General features: G+C 39.8%; 1 protein-coding gene across 1 annotated transcript in view; it reads left to right on the plus strand.

Annotated features, from left to right (window-relative positions):
• The window catches only part of LOC117302667 (high affinity cGMP-specific 3',5'-cyclic phosphodiesterase 9A-like), a 78,281-nt gene that overhangs the window by 32,609 nt on the left and 29,319 nt on the right, over nt 1-16,353 (plus strand). The window contains exon 3 of the mRNA XM_033786649.1: nt 4,341-4,389. Coding sequence (XP_033642540.1) covers nt 4,341-4,389 — 49 coding nt within the window. The remainder of the gene's footprint in view (nt 1-4,340; nt 4,390-16,353) is intronic.

Here is a 16,353-nt window from a genome sequence, read left to right on the forward strand (position 1 = left end):
CAATATAGTTTATGAGTGCAATATTTTCAACCTCATGCTATATTGCCAAGCATAACTGTTCAAGCGGAAAAAACGCTAGACTAATTTCTAAAGGGAACCAGTCAAGAGCGGTAATCATGACATTGTATTGTAGCTGGTAACCATTCCTGGTAACCAATAATGTTTTTGTGACATTGGTCCCAGAGCACTGGTGAAATACCATACAATAGACAGCCTAGATACTTCCTAGGGACAATTGCAACAGTGCCCATGTCATTGCCTTGGTGCCCCACCACCATGGCATATATGCCCCTGGTCATTACCTTAATGTCCCACCACCATGCCCCTGGTCATCATCATAATGCCCTACAACCATGCCACTGGTCATTGCCTTGGTGCCCTTTAAAGTGCTTCCAAGTACAACTTGTTATTGTCATCACAGTCTTGGGTTTTACCAAAGAAAAACCGTCTCGCCCAAGACTGTTGTATTTACATACAGTAGATGTTTTGTTGAGAAGCACATCCCCCCCCCCCCCATTACACCACCCCACGTAACTGTTGATCATATCCGCTGCCCCGATAGTTGTCGTGACGTCTGCCCAGTAATTGTTGCGTCCATCGCTTACGTGCAGCATGTGAACATTTCTCCCGCAGCCTAATCGCGACCATGTACTAAACCAATCCCTTCCATATGTCAGAGATTACTATTAAGCCATAGTGTTTTTGATTAATTCGGCAGTCTATATATCATACCGTCGTCATATGCGTTCATTGTGATTGGGGAATGTGATTGGGGAACTGCATAATCAGGAATTGAGTAATTGTGTATGCATTCCCCCCCCCCCCCCCCCCCTAAGATTCATTCACTTCTGTTTTTGTTTTTGCACAATACCAGCCGAGAGGTGAATTACTGCAAATGGTTTCAATTTCAGGAAAGGCAAAACAGTTATCATGGTTACCGGTTAATATTTTTCATCCTCAAGGGGTGTGTATTCCCATCAGTTATAAGATTCATGGATCAATGAGATTTTTACGACGGTCGCTCTGAGTGTCATCAGAGCTGCCCCAATGCATTTTGGGTAATCTGTAGGAGGACACTTACCTATGAAAGTAAAGTAACTAAAAGCTGACACTCTTTCTGCTGTCTCGAACCCCTCCCCCCTTAATGCGTTAGTAATACATATTGTCGCCCTCCGGTATGTTCTGACACCGTTGCAGAGAGTTGTTAAAGTCCCCAGGGGGGCTTCCATGAAGCGTGTTACTTTGTCGCGGTGCCTGGAGACGAGGCCGACACGTTGTATGTTGGTGTTATTATTTTTCTCACCTTGATACTTTAGGCCAAATAAAACAGAAACATGTTTAGCGTCCCTGCCCGCTTCCTTTTTAGAGGCCACCTCCGTTTCTTCAGAAAGAAAAAAATCTTGAAAAAAAAAGACTTTAAAAATTTAAATGTATATTTTTCAAGAAAAAAAAGCCCAGCCAGTTGTCTTTAAAAATGTGTCAGCCGACCATTTTGAGAACAAAAGGCACCCTCCTTCCTTTTTTTCAAAAAGGCAGGACACTAAACATGTTTTTTTATATTTGGCCTTACATGTGTCTGTCTTGTTGGGGGGGGGGGGGATATGGCTGGCAGGGTATACTGTACATAAACTTGATATCAAATAAATATGAAAACAACTACTGGAGTTTATGTTCAGTGGTTTATGTAGCACTTTAATTTATTGCTGAAGGTCTAACAATGGACCGTGTATGTAAATTCTGCTTGAATGATGCTGAATGAGCTGTAAGACGTGTGCGCAAACATTTACCATTATGGCATGCTTCAATTCATATTGCTAGAAATGTAGATTTATTGTTCCCCACATTGAAATTTGTGAAGAGAAAAAAAAAAAAAAAAAAAAAAAAAAAAAAACAGAAACAAAAAAATGATATTTACTTTGGTCTACATTCGTGATTATTGATGGAAAATCAGGGTTACTTCAAGAAACAAAAAGTTTATTTTAAATCAGTTTTAGTAATAAAGATTTTTTTCACACTTTCAAATGCAAGGATGTGACTTTCCATATTTATTTTTGATGAAACAGCCAAGGATGTGATGTTCCATCTATTTCTTTAATGAAACGGCGAAGGATGTGATTTTCCTTCTATTTTTTTAATGAAACGGCCAATCTCACCGGCTGAGTTCCCCCAGACCGCTCTAGAAGTCCATCAAATCACGGCGAGTTGTTAATTACATTTGGTTTTTCATTGAGCTGTCAAGTGCATTCCACAATTACTTTTCTCGTCGTGGAGAAGCGTACAAATACAGATTGTGCCACGAAGGGGAAAATTAAAGGGTGGTTATGAGGACTGAGGTGTCGCGGTTGGCCAATTTGGATGTAATTTTAGATCTGTTGTAATGGTTTGTGATGTTCAAGTGTTGCTGGATTGGAAATAGGTCAGAGGGCGGCGGCTTGGGTAAGACAGGATCTGTTGTGAATACCTTTTGTCTTTCTATTTCTAATCCACAGTTTGTGATAATTTTAATACTAGGTTCTTTATTGTTGGCTTGTGCGTAAAGCGTTCGCCTCTAATCAAGGTGACCCTGGGTCGAAACCCGGCCAGGGCCATATATGTGAGTTGAGTTGCGCGTTGGTTCTCTGCTGTGCCACGAGGGTTTTACAATACCATCTGGTTTTCCTCCCTCTGGAAAAATCAAACACTTTTGATCTCTGGCTGTGCTCCGTTGTCATAATAATAGGGTGATGTGGCTGGCTGCCATAGACGCCCTTGCGTGCATGCTTCTCGCACACGCTGTAGCCATGTCCTTCGCAATTCAGCTCTTAGCTGCGAGTAAGGATGATTAGCCTCCCAAATTATTGTTTAATAGCACACCCATAGGGGCACATTAAAGCTTTCAGTTTTTTTTGTCCTGTAAGGTACATTTATGTTGAGCTATGTTTTGAAGTATGAGACCTATTCCATTTATAGCACCATGTAATGGTTTACAAGGTGCTGTGGCGCAATATGCCGGAACACCGAGATGAACCCCCTTCTCTTTACGATAAGTGCACTGGGTTCTTTCATGTGTGTTCCACAACCAGTACACAACACACATGACCATTGGCTTTACGTCCCATCAGAAGTGTCACGACCAGGACTCGAACCCACAATCTGCTGATCAGAAACACCAGAGCCTACTTTGTCTGCCTCATCCTCCTTTTGTTGGAGTCGTACTCCTTGTCTTCTTGTTTTCGCCAGGTTTTTTTCTTTGCTCCTCACCCCCCCCCCCTTTTATTTTTATAAAGCTTTACTCCTAATCCTTACCCTCCTAATTCCAGCTCACTACCAATCTGACCAGAGCTCCGACCCTCGTTAATATAATGACTACCGTACATGACCTCAATAGAATATTCCACACAACTCCTAAAAGACAAAAACAAAAACACCTTAACAAGTGTCACCACTCGACACAACCATCATAAATAAACTCTAAGATGTTATTATTTTTAAAATAAACTAACCGCCTTCTTAAAAGAGTTCATTCAAGCTCTTCACCCCAGTCTCACTTTAAAGAGTAAATTGATCATGTAGCCCCGGCTAGTGTACACACACTTCCCGTCAATTTAGCCTCCTCGGCCCTTACACACTTGTGATGCTGTCAGTGTCTAGAGTGCAAAAATCGATGCTTGTCAAGATAAAAATGTACCACGGAAGTTATGCACTCCAGAGATGGTATGGTCGTAAAAGGAACCTTTTGCTGGAACGCTGGAGACTTTTCACACTCTGTGTTTTGGACGACGCGGGTTTGTTGTCTGCTCTTTTCTCAGATTTTTTTTTTTTTTGGATTTTTTATTAATGTTGCTCGAGACAAATTTGTACGGGAATGAAACTGTAGGAGTTTGAGGTGACAGAGTGTTTTGGGGGTATTTTATTTTGTTACACCTTGGAGAAGTCTTAGGGTTGGATTTAAGAATTAACTGGTTGGGCGTCAAACATGCATTTCTGTCTTGGTGCATGAAGGCATTGGATATTAATACATTTTTATTTCATTTATTCTGGTTGTGATGCCAAGCACTCTCAGACAAGCAAACTTAATAACAAACTATCAAAGAACCCAATGGATAGAAGACAAGGACGGATGTTTCAGTTTTAAGGGAGGAAAACCCCAGAGAAACATTCCAGAGAAAATCCCGCAGTCAGGTAGGGACTGAAAACCCAATCCACATAGTGCCCCCAGTAGGACTCGAACCAGGGTCCTAGAGGTGGGAGGCGAGAAATGATACCACTACGCTAACTGCTTTTGTGTGACCTTTAACCCCAAGGATTATGCACCATGCACCTCTATATTTTTTTATACAAAATTGTCTTATTTCTTGCAGGAACTTTAGCTGAACAATTGGGCTTTGATATCCAAGACGTAGAAAATAGGTAAGTAGTACAATCTTTTTGCTTTCATTCTTAGTTGGTCTCAATTCACAATTGGGCAAGGCACAGATGACCAAAAGGGGTGTATCCCAACCTAGTTCCCAGGGGTGTATCCCAATCTTGTTCCCACGGGTGTACCCCAACCTAGTTCCCAGAGAGTGTTCCCCAACCTTGTTCCCAGGGGTGTATCCCAATCTTGTTTCCAGGGGTGTATCCCAGCCTTTTTCCCAGGGGTGTATTCCAACCTTGTTCCCAGGGGTGTACCCCAACCTTGTTCCCAGGGGTTTATCCCACTACATGTAGTTCCCAGAAGGGGTTTCCCAACCTTGTTCCCAGGGGTGCATCCCAACCTAGTTCACAGAGAGTGTTCCCCAACCTTGTTCCCAGGGGTGTATCCAAACTTTGTTTCCAGGGGTGTATCCCAGCCTTGTTCCCAGGGGCGTATCCCAACCTTGTTCCCAGGGGTGTATCCCAACCTTGTTTCATTGGGTGATCGATCTCGCTGTGCCACTTTGTTTTCCCATGCATGCACTGCTCACTCATAACCCCAGTTATTGGTTATTCTCAGTATGTCACATTCTAATTGGGCCTGAAACTGGTTCCCTTCCTAAGATTGAGTAATTTGTAATCTGATTCTGATTGGTACCACGCTCATTTTTGCGCATCAAATATGTAAATTCACGTAGCATCTCAATGCAACGTGGCCTTGAAAGGATTTAAGCCATCCTCTCTCTGAATTCAATACTGCATCCGTTCCTTTAAAGGCACTGGACACTTTTGGTTATTATCGAAGACCAGTATTATCTCAACATATGCACTTAAAATAACAAACCTGTGAAAATTTGAACTCAATTGGTCTTCGAATGTGCAAGATAATAATGGAAGAAAAACACCTTTGTCACACAAAGTTGTGTGCTTTCGGTTGCTTGATTTCTGGGCCTCAAAATCTAATTCTGAGGTCTCGAAATCAAATTCGTGGAAAATTACTTCTTTCTCAAAAAGTATGTTACATCAAAGAGAGCAGTTTCTCACAATGTTTTATACTATCAACAGCTCTCCATTGCTCGTTACCAAGAAAGTTTTTATGCTAACAATTATTTTGAGTAATAACCAACAATGTCCAGTGCCTTTAACGGGAGCAGGTACAACTCTCCTTCCCTGCTGTGTATCAAGTATATACCAAAAAATTGTCAATTGAATTACCTGAAAGGAATGGTTTATTTATAAGGCGGAGTAGTAGATCTAGATTAAGACTGACCCATATTTCAAGGCGATGCGAGTGTCGTCCGATGAGTCTCACTGGTTTGTTTTCCTAGAGCGTACATTCTCACATGGTGTTTATAATCCCATGTTGGTCTGAGTGATAGGCAAGATGCAATAGCTTATTTGTGCAACGGATGTTGATGTTTGTTGAGTCTACAGTTTAGAAGCGTGGTGTTTTGTTTTTTTGAAAATACGGAAATTAATTTCTTGTGAATGAGTTTGGCAGATGGTCTTGCAGTGGATAGATTGAGAATTAGTTTATTTTGTGAGAGGAGGCAATGAAAGAGATATTAGTTGGGTAAATATATTCAAGCCAGTTTTATACAAGCATTAACATTGCTTAATATTTGTCAAAATAGGGAGACCACCAATGGGGCTTGTATGCTCTGTTGGTAAAGAATCGTGCATGTAAATTTAAAGTTCACATATTCAAAAAACTATTCTAAACAATGTTTGCATCCCGCTGAAGACGATCAGAGCATGATGATCGAAACGTTGAGTTTTCAACCACTGGTTCTTTTCAAAACCAACACTACTCAAAAGAGATTTACACATGGTGCTACCACAAAACCTCACCTGAGAATGTTTCATTTTTCATTGTAAATTTAATTTCATGTACCCCGTCAAATTCCTTTATGGTATTACTTTACCTCTTTTAAAAAAACAAACTTATAAACAATCTGCGATTTGTTATTGCCCAAATCATAAAATGTGTTATATTTTTCAATGAGTATTGTAATTTCAGAAGGTGCTCTGCTTAAAGGCAGTGGACACTATTGGTAATTACTCAAAATAATTATTAGCATAAAACCTTACTTCGTAACGAGTAAAGGGGAGAGGTTGGTAGTATAAAACATTGTGAGAAACAGCTCCCTCTGAAATGGAGTAGTTTTCGAGAAAGTAGTAATTTTCCACGAATTTGATTTCGAGACCTCAAGTTTAGAATTTGAGGTCCCGAAATCAAGCATCTGAAAGCACACAACTTTGTGTGACAAGGGTGCTTTTTTCTTTCATAGTTATCTCGCAACTCGGACAACCAATTGAGCTCAAATTTTCACAGGTTTGTTATTTTATGCATATGTTGAGATACACCAAGTGAGAAGACTGGTCTTTGACATTTACCAATAGTGTCCACTGTCTCTCATGCAGGTTTGCGTAAATTTAACAAAAACCGAGGTGATATGACCTTAAAATCTATAGTTTCCTTTATTGACATTACTTGTGTGTGAATCCACTTGGTTTATCAATGTAATTCTATGAGTGTTTGCCTCGGGTAAATTTTAAATTGATAAAAAAACCTTCAACTGTGAAAAGCAAACTATCTGAACACTTGACTCGAACAATGTGTAAAGATACAAATTGTTTTGTGCTGCAAAGTGGCCCTTGAAACTTGACCCAAGAAATGTAACCAACAAATAGTTTTATGTAAAACCTTTTTAGGGATTGCATAGCATTGGAAAGATCTGTTTCTCTAAATTAGAGGTATAAAACATCTTACAGGCCTGATATTTCGAGGAGGCGACAAAGGTGATTGCCTCCATGCCCCCTGGTCATTGCTTGGTGACCTTAAAATGCCCCAGTAGAAATTTGCAAATTCTTCATAGGGTGCCCTTTACCAAGGAGAAAATGCCTTGGTGCCCTTGCCCTTTCAAAAACGAAGCATACAGGCTTGTGCATAACATTGGTCAGTTTAAAAGAAACGCTCACAGATTGAGTCTTAACTCTTCCTTGCACCGACTGATCGCTAACGTCCTTTTTAATCCTTATAGAAAAATTAAGATTGCACAACAGCCAGACAGTTTTTAGAATGGGAACGAGCATTTTTGAGGGTGATATTGTGACCTGGTTTTTGGGGGGTGGGTTGCCGTTTGCAATTTTTTTTTTTAGCTTTTCCTAAAGACAAGTATTTCATCAATAACTAAACAAAGTTCAACCGACCTGGAATTTCATAGGGGCTGTGGCCTCCATTGCCCTGCTCTTTGCCTTCGTGCCCCTTCAAAAGTTCCCCATGATAGACTTTAAGATTTTCCAATATTATAAGTGCCCCTTTAAAGGCACTGAACATGTTTGGTAATTGTCAACGACTCGTCTTCTTCTCACTCGATGTATCTCAACATATGCATAAAATAACTAACCTGTGAAAATTTGAGCTCAATTGGTCGTCAAAGTTGAGAGATAATAATGGGGGAAAAAACACCCTTGTCACACGAAGTTGTGTGATATCAGATAGTTGATTTCGAGACCTCAAAATCTAAATCTGAGGCAGGTCTCAAAATCAAATTCGTTGAAAATTACTTTGTTCCTGAAACCTATGGCACTTTTAGAGGGAGCCGTTTCTCACATTGTTTTATACCATCAACCTCTTTCCCTATTACTCGTTACCAAGAAAGGTTTTATGCTAATAATTATTTTGAGTAGTTACCAATAGTGTCCACTGCCTTTAAAAGGAAAATGGCCTTCCTATCTCAAAGATGAATTTGCAGGCCTGATTCAATGCTCAAAATTCATTTTTTTATATACATAAACTTGTTCATAACTCGAAAAGATACACGCTAGCAAAAATACAAAAGAAAGAATTTGTGGATTTTTTAAACTGTCCTCGCTAGTATTCTTAATTGATTTTAAAACGACATCTCCAACATAAATGTTTACACACCGCTTTTTTATGACATCTATTCAACATAGACATGATCATTATATTCCACAGTATAACAGTGTTCAATTTCCGGCAGGTCTTTGGGCCAGGATCGTAATTTTTCCACTCCGCGGACTCTGCGCTAAATTAAATTAGATTTTATATTTTCTTAACCTTTTGTACTGTATACATAGTTGCTCCATGCAATTTCAACAGATCATTTCCCCCTCGAGCGAGACCGGTCTCGATGGGATCGTTCTCTGGTTGGTTTAAAGGCACTGGCGTCGATTTCACAAAGAGTTAGGACTAGGCCTAACTTAGGACTAGTCCTAGGAGATATACAAATTACATGGATAGTCCTAAGTTAGGACGAATAACTGGTCCTAACTCGAGATAAGACTAGTCCTAACTCTTTGTGAAATCCACCCCAGGACACCTTTGGTAATATTGTCAAAGACCAGTATTCTCACTATCCCAACATAATGCATAAAATAACAAATCTGTGAACATTTTGGCCCAATTGGTCATCGAATTTCCAAGAAAAGAAAAAAAAAAAACACCCTTTGTTGCACAAATTTGTGTGCTTTCAGATGTCTAATAAAAAGCTTCAGCTGAAGTCTTTTATTATTTAAAGGGAAGGTACACGTTTTGTAATTACTCAAAACAAATATTAACTTCAAAACTGACTTGGTAACAAGCATTGGAAAGCTGTTGATGGTATAAAACATTGTGGAAAACGACTCCCTCTGAAGTAACGTAGTTTTTGAGAAAGAGGTAATTTCTCACTAAAATAATAAAAGACTTCTAGCTAAAAAGTCTTTTATTCTTATCTGAAAGCACACAATTTCGTCCTACAAGGGTGTTTTTTTTTTCATCATTTTTTCGCAACTTCGATGACCAATTGAGCCAAAATGTGCACAGGCTTGTTTTTTATGGTTAAGATGGGATACCCCAAGTGAGAAGACTGGTCTTTGACAATTACCAAACGTGTACCTTCCCTTTAACTGAGAAATGACCTCTTTTTCAAAAACTGCGTTACTTTAGAGGAAGCTGTTCCTCACAAGTTTTATACTATCAACCTCTCCCTATTACTCCTTAATACCAAGTAAGGTTTTGATGCTAAGAATTACTCTGAGTAATTACCAACAGTGTCCACTGCCTTTAAAAGGAATTGTTTAATTTTGTTTTGAATGCATACACTTTAAGTGCCAACTCAGTCTGCTAGATTTGCACAGTATAGTAAAATGAGTGTAATCACACACGGTTTCAAAGTGCCCGCCCTTCAATAAGGCTAAGAGTTTGCCGCATACCCCCAAAAAACACCTCTTTCTAGAATTGATTTCCCACCATGAAAAATATGCAAATTATTCCTAATTCAGCATGGGGGAGTATCAAGAAGCCTTTTCTTCTCCCCTGGCCTCTTGAAATTTAGTTGAAAAGTCCGAAAAGATTGATTTTGTACAAGAAAGTAAATGCAAATCTCTCAGAATTAAACTGGCCTTTCTGGGGAGAAATAATGCACCCTATGTGTTCGGGTCATTGCTAATGCTTGATCATGTAACGTCTCACGCTACGTTAAACTTGCCAGTCAATACAACTGTCGGGTCGAGATTGATTCTGTAGCCGTGGCAGTATAATTACGCCATTAGCATGGATATTAAAGCCTGCTTGACGCAAACGTCTTGTCACACAAAGCTTTTGTTACATCTGGCAAAACCGCGGAACGAAGGTACATTCAAGGAGAAACTGCTGTCGCTTTTGCTTACCTCGTTTGAATGAAGATGTTACAATTTGGACACTGCCTTAATCAGCTTTCAGCTAGAAATAACTACACCAGACATTTTCTATGATCTTAAAGGGTGACTGCAGTGTTTTTTTTTATTCATTTAAACGATTAAACATGACATTTTAAACCTGAATATTTTAAACCTGTATTTTTAAAACCTGTATTTTTAAAATGGTTTTTAAGAGATTAGGGGAACCCACCCCGCCCCTAAAAGGGAGCCTTCATTTGCATAAGCGTCACGACGTCATGTCAGTAGCCCGAGCCGTCAGGCCCCCTGGCTGTGTGCATATAGAGACGTGTGCACTGTGTGGCCTGGTACCTAGGCGCGTTTAGTTAGGGACCAGACTCTTTTTGCCGACGATATGTTTGAATTCCCGACGTGACGTCGATGGTAGGGGCAGTAACAATCCACAAAAGGGGGGGGGGCATGACTTATTCGCTAATTACGCAAGTCAGACATGTCTGGAATAAACAAACACATTTTATTGATGTTCAATACATCTATCAGAAATGAATGACAGCAAAATTAACTGTTTTATTTGAATTCACTGCAGCATCCCTTTAAAATGTTTTTTTTTCCCCACACAATACAATAAGGGCTCTTGCAGCAATGCCATTGACTCAAGATAAGGAACAGTCAAATTGGCAGTATTGACAAAATCAATACAACTGGTTTGTTATCCCTTTTGAATTTGGATATTTTAAAGAATTAGTAACGGTGGCAAAACTGCTGCAATGGTATGCATCCCATGAATCAAGATAAGGTAGCGCATTGGTGATACTGACAAAACTACCTATGCATATACATCGTCTGTTGTTGCAACATTGACAATGCTGCTTCCTGGATACCCTATTTGAATCAAGTTATGGTAAAACATCAATGTTTAGTAGTCCCAGCCTATTTTCTATGCCATCCGCCCAGGTAATAGTTACACAAGCAGGACAGTTCGTTTCAGAACCCAGAACATCTACTCCGTGGTAGTAGAATAAAGAAAGAACAAACACACGTAGATGCACACATGGTATTACCGCAAACCAAATTGAAACCTCACCATGAAATGCCTCAAACCATATATACATCAATGTTATAATGGCAAACTTCCCATACATGTATACATTATTTTGCTTTCAACATGGATAATGCTACTGGAATGCTTATTATCTTTTGAATCAAGATAAGGTAGAGCATTGTTGGTAATGATAAAACTTCCGGTGGTAACATCTTCTCTTGCTACGTGAAGATAACATTGATAATGCTGCTTACAGGTTACCCTATTTGAATCAAGTTACGGTAAAGCATGATCAATGTTTTATTGGCAATTTTCTCACGTACAATTGTGTGCTCTACCTCTTCTTTTGCTTCAACATTGATAATGTTACTGGTATGCTTATTATCTTTGAATCAAGATAAGGTAGAGCATTGTTGGTCATGATAAAACTTCCGGTGGTACTCTCTTAATGTTAAAGATGGACAATTGTGCTCTCTTGTCCGAGTGGTGGCATTTTCTGTTGTACATTGTACATCTTCTGTTTCTACATTATTGATACTGTTAGTGTTTCTAATGCTACATTACATGCATTCTCTTTGCATCAAAGATAATGTACCGCATTAGTAATATTTACTGAACTTCACGTTGTGTTGTTGCTACTGGTACATTTCCTTCACTCAAGTTGAGTTGTAACATCATTGATAATGGTGGTTCTTTGTTGAGTTTGCCAGGGCCCTTTGGGGGCTTACGCAAGACGCTTAAGGCCAAGTCACACTGCAGCGATAACGAAAACAATAACGATTACGACGCAAAGGGAACGCATTCTATTGGTTGAAATGCTCCACGCAGAATACGCCCACTCTCATTCAACCAATCGGGGTGTTGCTTTTTTTTTGACCGGGCCTTTACTCTCTTTGAATAAGGATAAGGTACAGCTTTACTACATGGACTAAGTTCTCTATCTTTCAAGTCATGTATCGCTGGTACAGGTAATACTATACGCTGTACATAGAATGAGCAGCACCTTTTGAATCTTTGGGAGTAGAAACTTCACTGATACATTTCTTGAAAACTACAGGCTCAGAATCAAAGTGCTTCTTTGTCCTTTAAAACCTGAAGTGTATGTTGCCAGCGAAACCCAAAACGTAAACTCAACACCTTTAACAAATAGTGTCATCTCACCCCCTAGAGATGCTAGAGAAGCACAGGGGATACTACGACTGACCTCTGGACCCGAAAGGTCAAACTGATCAAGTTCACTTACGACTCCTTGACTGGGAAGAACTACGGCTGATATTCCCCGAGTGTACATGAGAGGGAACTGTGATATGGGATGAAGAATGCAGGCTGTGTTGTGGTTGAAGTTTGCGCCGAGAGTTGTTTATCCGAGGGTTTGGGTGACTCTTGAGGTTGTCCCAGCCTCTTGGGGGCTTAAGAGAGGTGAAGATGTTGCAGACAGTCACCTACATGTAAGGAGGATTTCAGAATAATCAGGGTTTGGAAATCATGGATCTGAAGTCTAGAATATACTGTCCAAAGCGTCAAGACCAAATTGACTCTTTTCAGAGCCACTTCTACTCCCAAAGAGATTTATATATGGTTGAATCCACTAAATTTACACCATGTGAGGTTTCCTGGGGTGGATTTCACAAAGAGTTAGGACAAGTATAGCAGCCTTGAGTTTGTAATGTCTCCTATAGGACTAGTCCTATGTGAGGAATAGTCTTAACGCTTTGTGAAATCGACCCCTGGGGTTATTAGTTGACAGCTCGAGTTTTGGGGGTATTTTGAATAAAAATTGATGTACAAATTATGTTTCTGAAACATTAAAAAAACGCTTACACAATTAAAATATCAAGTTACCAAGAAGAGTGGGAAAAGTCATATCGGAATCATCCAGTACTTTTTTTTTTTAACCTTAGATCTTGTCTTTGTACCACAAAATTCAAATCTCTTTTCAAAACTTATCTTATGTCACAGGTTTTCGAGGACTAATTTCGTTGTGTCTGTTTTCTTTGGTTTTGTTTTTGGTTTTACTGTGCCTTGAACACCCAGCAGGGTGGATATGTGTTTTATTAAAGCTGACTTAGGTAGTGTCGGTTTATGACTTTCCCATCTCAATTGGTCTGGTATACCAACAACTGGGGAGATTTGGGTTTACAAACTGTTTAATTTTTTTTACAAAATTTCACAATTCACTTGTATTTAAGGAAGCTCATTTTTACACATTTTATTTCATTTAAACTTTACCTTGACAACAGTGAATAAATGTGCATAATTATCACTCAGACTTGGCTATTCACTGCAGTAAAACAAATTGCATCCACCAGTCTGTTGCCTATGGTCTACCCTTTCCAGCCATCAACAGATCGCAGTCATAAAATAAAGTCCCAGGATAAACATTTCAAGTGGTATTTATTATTGAGTATGTTTAAATCACTCAGTAAAGCTCTCAAATTTCTCTCTGGATGCGAGCAAACCTTTTTACGAGAGGAAAGTTTTCTCCCTGGTCGGTCGAGTTGTACACACGTCACGTTACATTGGAAACAATTTCCACACCAATTAACGAGGGTGGCGTGTTATTTATGACATACGTTGCTTTCTCGGACTCCATAGGGTAAAGTGCATTGAAGCTAATCAGAAAGGAAGATGGTACAGCTTTCATGTTGTTGGTTTGTAATGTAAACGGTCGTATATTGTCCCAGGATTTTAAAGACACTACTGGACAGTACACTATTGGTAATTGTCAAAGACTAGTCTTCACATTTGGTGTATCTAAACGTATGCATAAAATAACAGACCTGTGAAAATTGGAGCTCAATTGGTCGTCAAAGTTGCGAGACAATAATGGAAGAAAAGCACCCTTTTCACACGAAGTTGTGTGCTCTCAGATGCTTGATTTCGAGACTTCAAAAACTAATTCTGAAGTCTTAAAATAAATTTTGGTGGAAAATCACTTCTTTCTCGAAAAACTACATTACTCAGATGGAGCCGTTTCTCACAAGTTTTATATCATCAACAGCTCCTCATTACTCGTTTCCAAGTAAGGTTTTATCCTAATAATTATTTTGAGTAACTACCAACAGTGTCCAGTGCCTTTAAGCCTGTCAGCGTGGGGTACTGTTTAAGTGAAAAAGGTCTACAGTTAGTAAAAGTCAGCTGCTTGTAATAATTAGTAAATGGATAGGGAAATATGTTGACAGTTTTCCAATCTGCACAATGGGAGACTTTGGAACGCTAGGTGGCAGCAGACTTACCAGAAAAATTGTTTACGTAGTTCTGAGCATGCGCACATTACCAAGAACAATGGATTTACCTGGTGTGTCTGCTGCCACCAAGCGTCCAAAAAGTCTCCCATTGCTTGTTTAGTGCTTATCTACTTTTTGTGATTGAGCAGCTGGGCCTGGATTGTGACAAAGTGTACAGAGATCATCGAGTGTTGATATTTTTTTTCATGTGAGTTGCCTGAGTAATTTGGGTGAGGGTTAAAAATAAATTATTTTCTTTATCCCTGATGCAAAACTAACATATGGTGCGTTCGTTTAGCTTCCCTGGGTAGACCTCGGTGTGTGGCAGGGTTTTTTCCAGGACAACCGTTGGTAATTATCTGCACACGTTCGTCCTGGACAAAAAAAAAACGCCACACACCGGGGTCGGCCTGGGGAAGCTAAACGAACGCACCCATAGAATTCAAACTGCCCCGATCTATCGGGCTAGCTCGGTGGTCTAGTGGTAAGACATCTGCCCTAGCAATTCAAGGATCATGGGTTCGAATCCCACGCTATGTTTGTTTTCACAGAACTCGGGGAAAATACTGCGTATACAGTGCCTTAATAGGCATCTCGGTGTAAGGGTTTCTTATCCCTGATGCAGACTTACATCTATTAAAGCTGATGGAGTAGTAAGCAAGGAAGATATGCACTAGTTTTTTCTTAATTTCTCCTCATCTGAAATCTAAAGGACATTACTTTAGTGAGAGAACTTGGCAGTGTCCCTTGTTTATCAAACGTGACAGGATCCAGATGTGATCTTGTGTTACTGAAATGGTTGCTTGTAATGCTTGACCCGTCAGGTATTTTGCTGTAAAGTTTGTCTTCTTGTATACGTCTTGTTCGAACGGCTCTGTTAATTGGTAGCTGCTGTGTTTCGCCCACGTGCACAAAACTGTGGTGGAGACTTGATAATAAAAAAAAATTATTTTGCAAGTTTGCCCCAAATGAGGCTGAAAGGCAGTGAACACTATTGGTAATTACTCAAAATAATTATTAGCATAACACCTTTCTTGGTAACAAGTAATGGGGAGAGGTTGATAGGATAAAACATTGTGAGAAACTGCTCCCTCTGAAGTGACGTAGTTTTCGAGAAAGAAGTAACTTTTCACGAATTTTAATTCGAGACCTCAGAATTAGAATTTGAGGTCTCGAAATCAAGCATCTGAAAGCACATAACTTCGTGTGACCATGGTGCGACACAAGGGTGTTTTTTTCCTTTCATTATTATCTCGCAACTTCGACGACCGATTGAGATCAAATTTTCACAGGTTTGTTATTTTATGCATAATGTTGAGATACACCAACTGTGAAGACCGGTCTTTGACAATTACCAATAGTGTCCAGTGTCTTAAAAAAATCATCATTATGCAAGTTTGCCCCAAATAAGGCTTAAAGCTATCTCTTGGTAAGGGGCCAAAACATAGGACTCGAATTGGCTCTAGCTACTGGGCAATCTCGGTGGTCTAGTTGGTATGACACTGCTCTAGAGTTGTAAAGGTCGTGGATTCGATTCCCACCCGAGTAATATGCCTGTGATTTTTGGTACTGATGATGAGTATTAACCCATTTCACCTGACGTCATCATCAGAAAACGCTTGAATGCGCCATACTGGTGGGCAATTTCGCTTTGCGTTTTCATATATAACTCTATGCATTGAGTATGCTGTGCGTTATGCAGTGAAGTGCGCGTTTTAGGCGACGCTGCGTTAATACACGTCAACCTAACTGCCCACCAACATGGTGAGCGTGCCATCAGTCGCCGCGTGTGACACGCGTGCAAGGGGTCAATACAGTGCTAACGCACATCGGTGTATATGGGTAAAACCAAAATGAATACCTTCTAACAGGTTATCGAGAAAAAGAATTGAATGGAAGTGGGCCAAGACCATTCCATTACAAATTGCCACGGCGGACGAAAATAGCTCGTCTGAATGCTTGCGACGAAATTAGCCCCACACTACACATCTTGTTAACAGAGTGAGGGAATGTGACATCAGCACAACTATTCGAGGCTTCCTTGTA

This window comes from Asterias rubens, chromosome 18 (genome assembly GCF_902459465.1).
Source record: "Asterias rubens chromosome 18, eAstRub1.3, whole genome shotgun sequence".
NCBI classification, from domain to species: Eukaryota; Metazoa; Echinodermata; class Asteroidea; order Forcipulatida; family Asteriidae; genus Asterias; species Asterias rubens.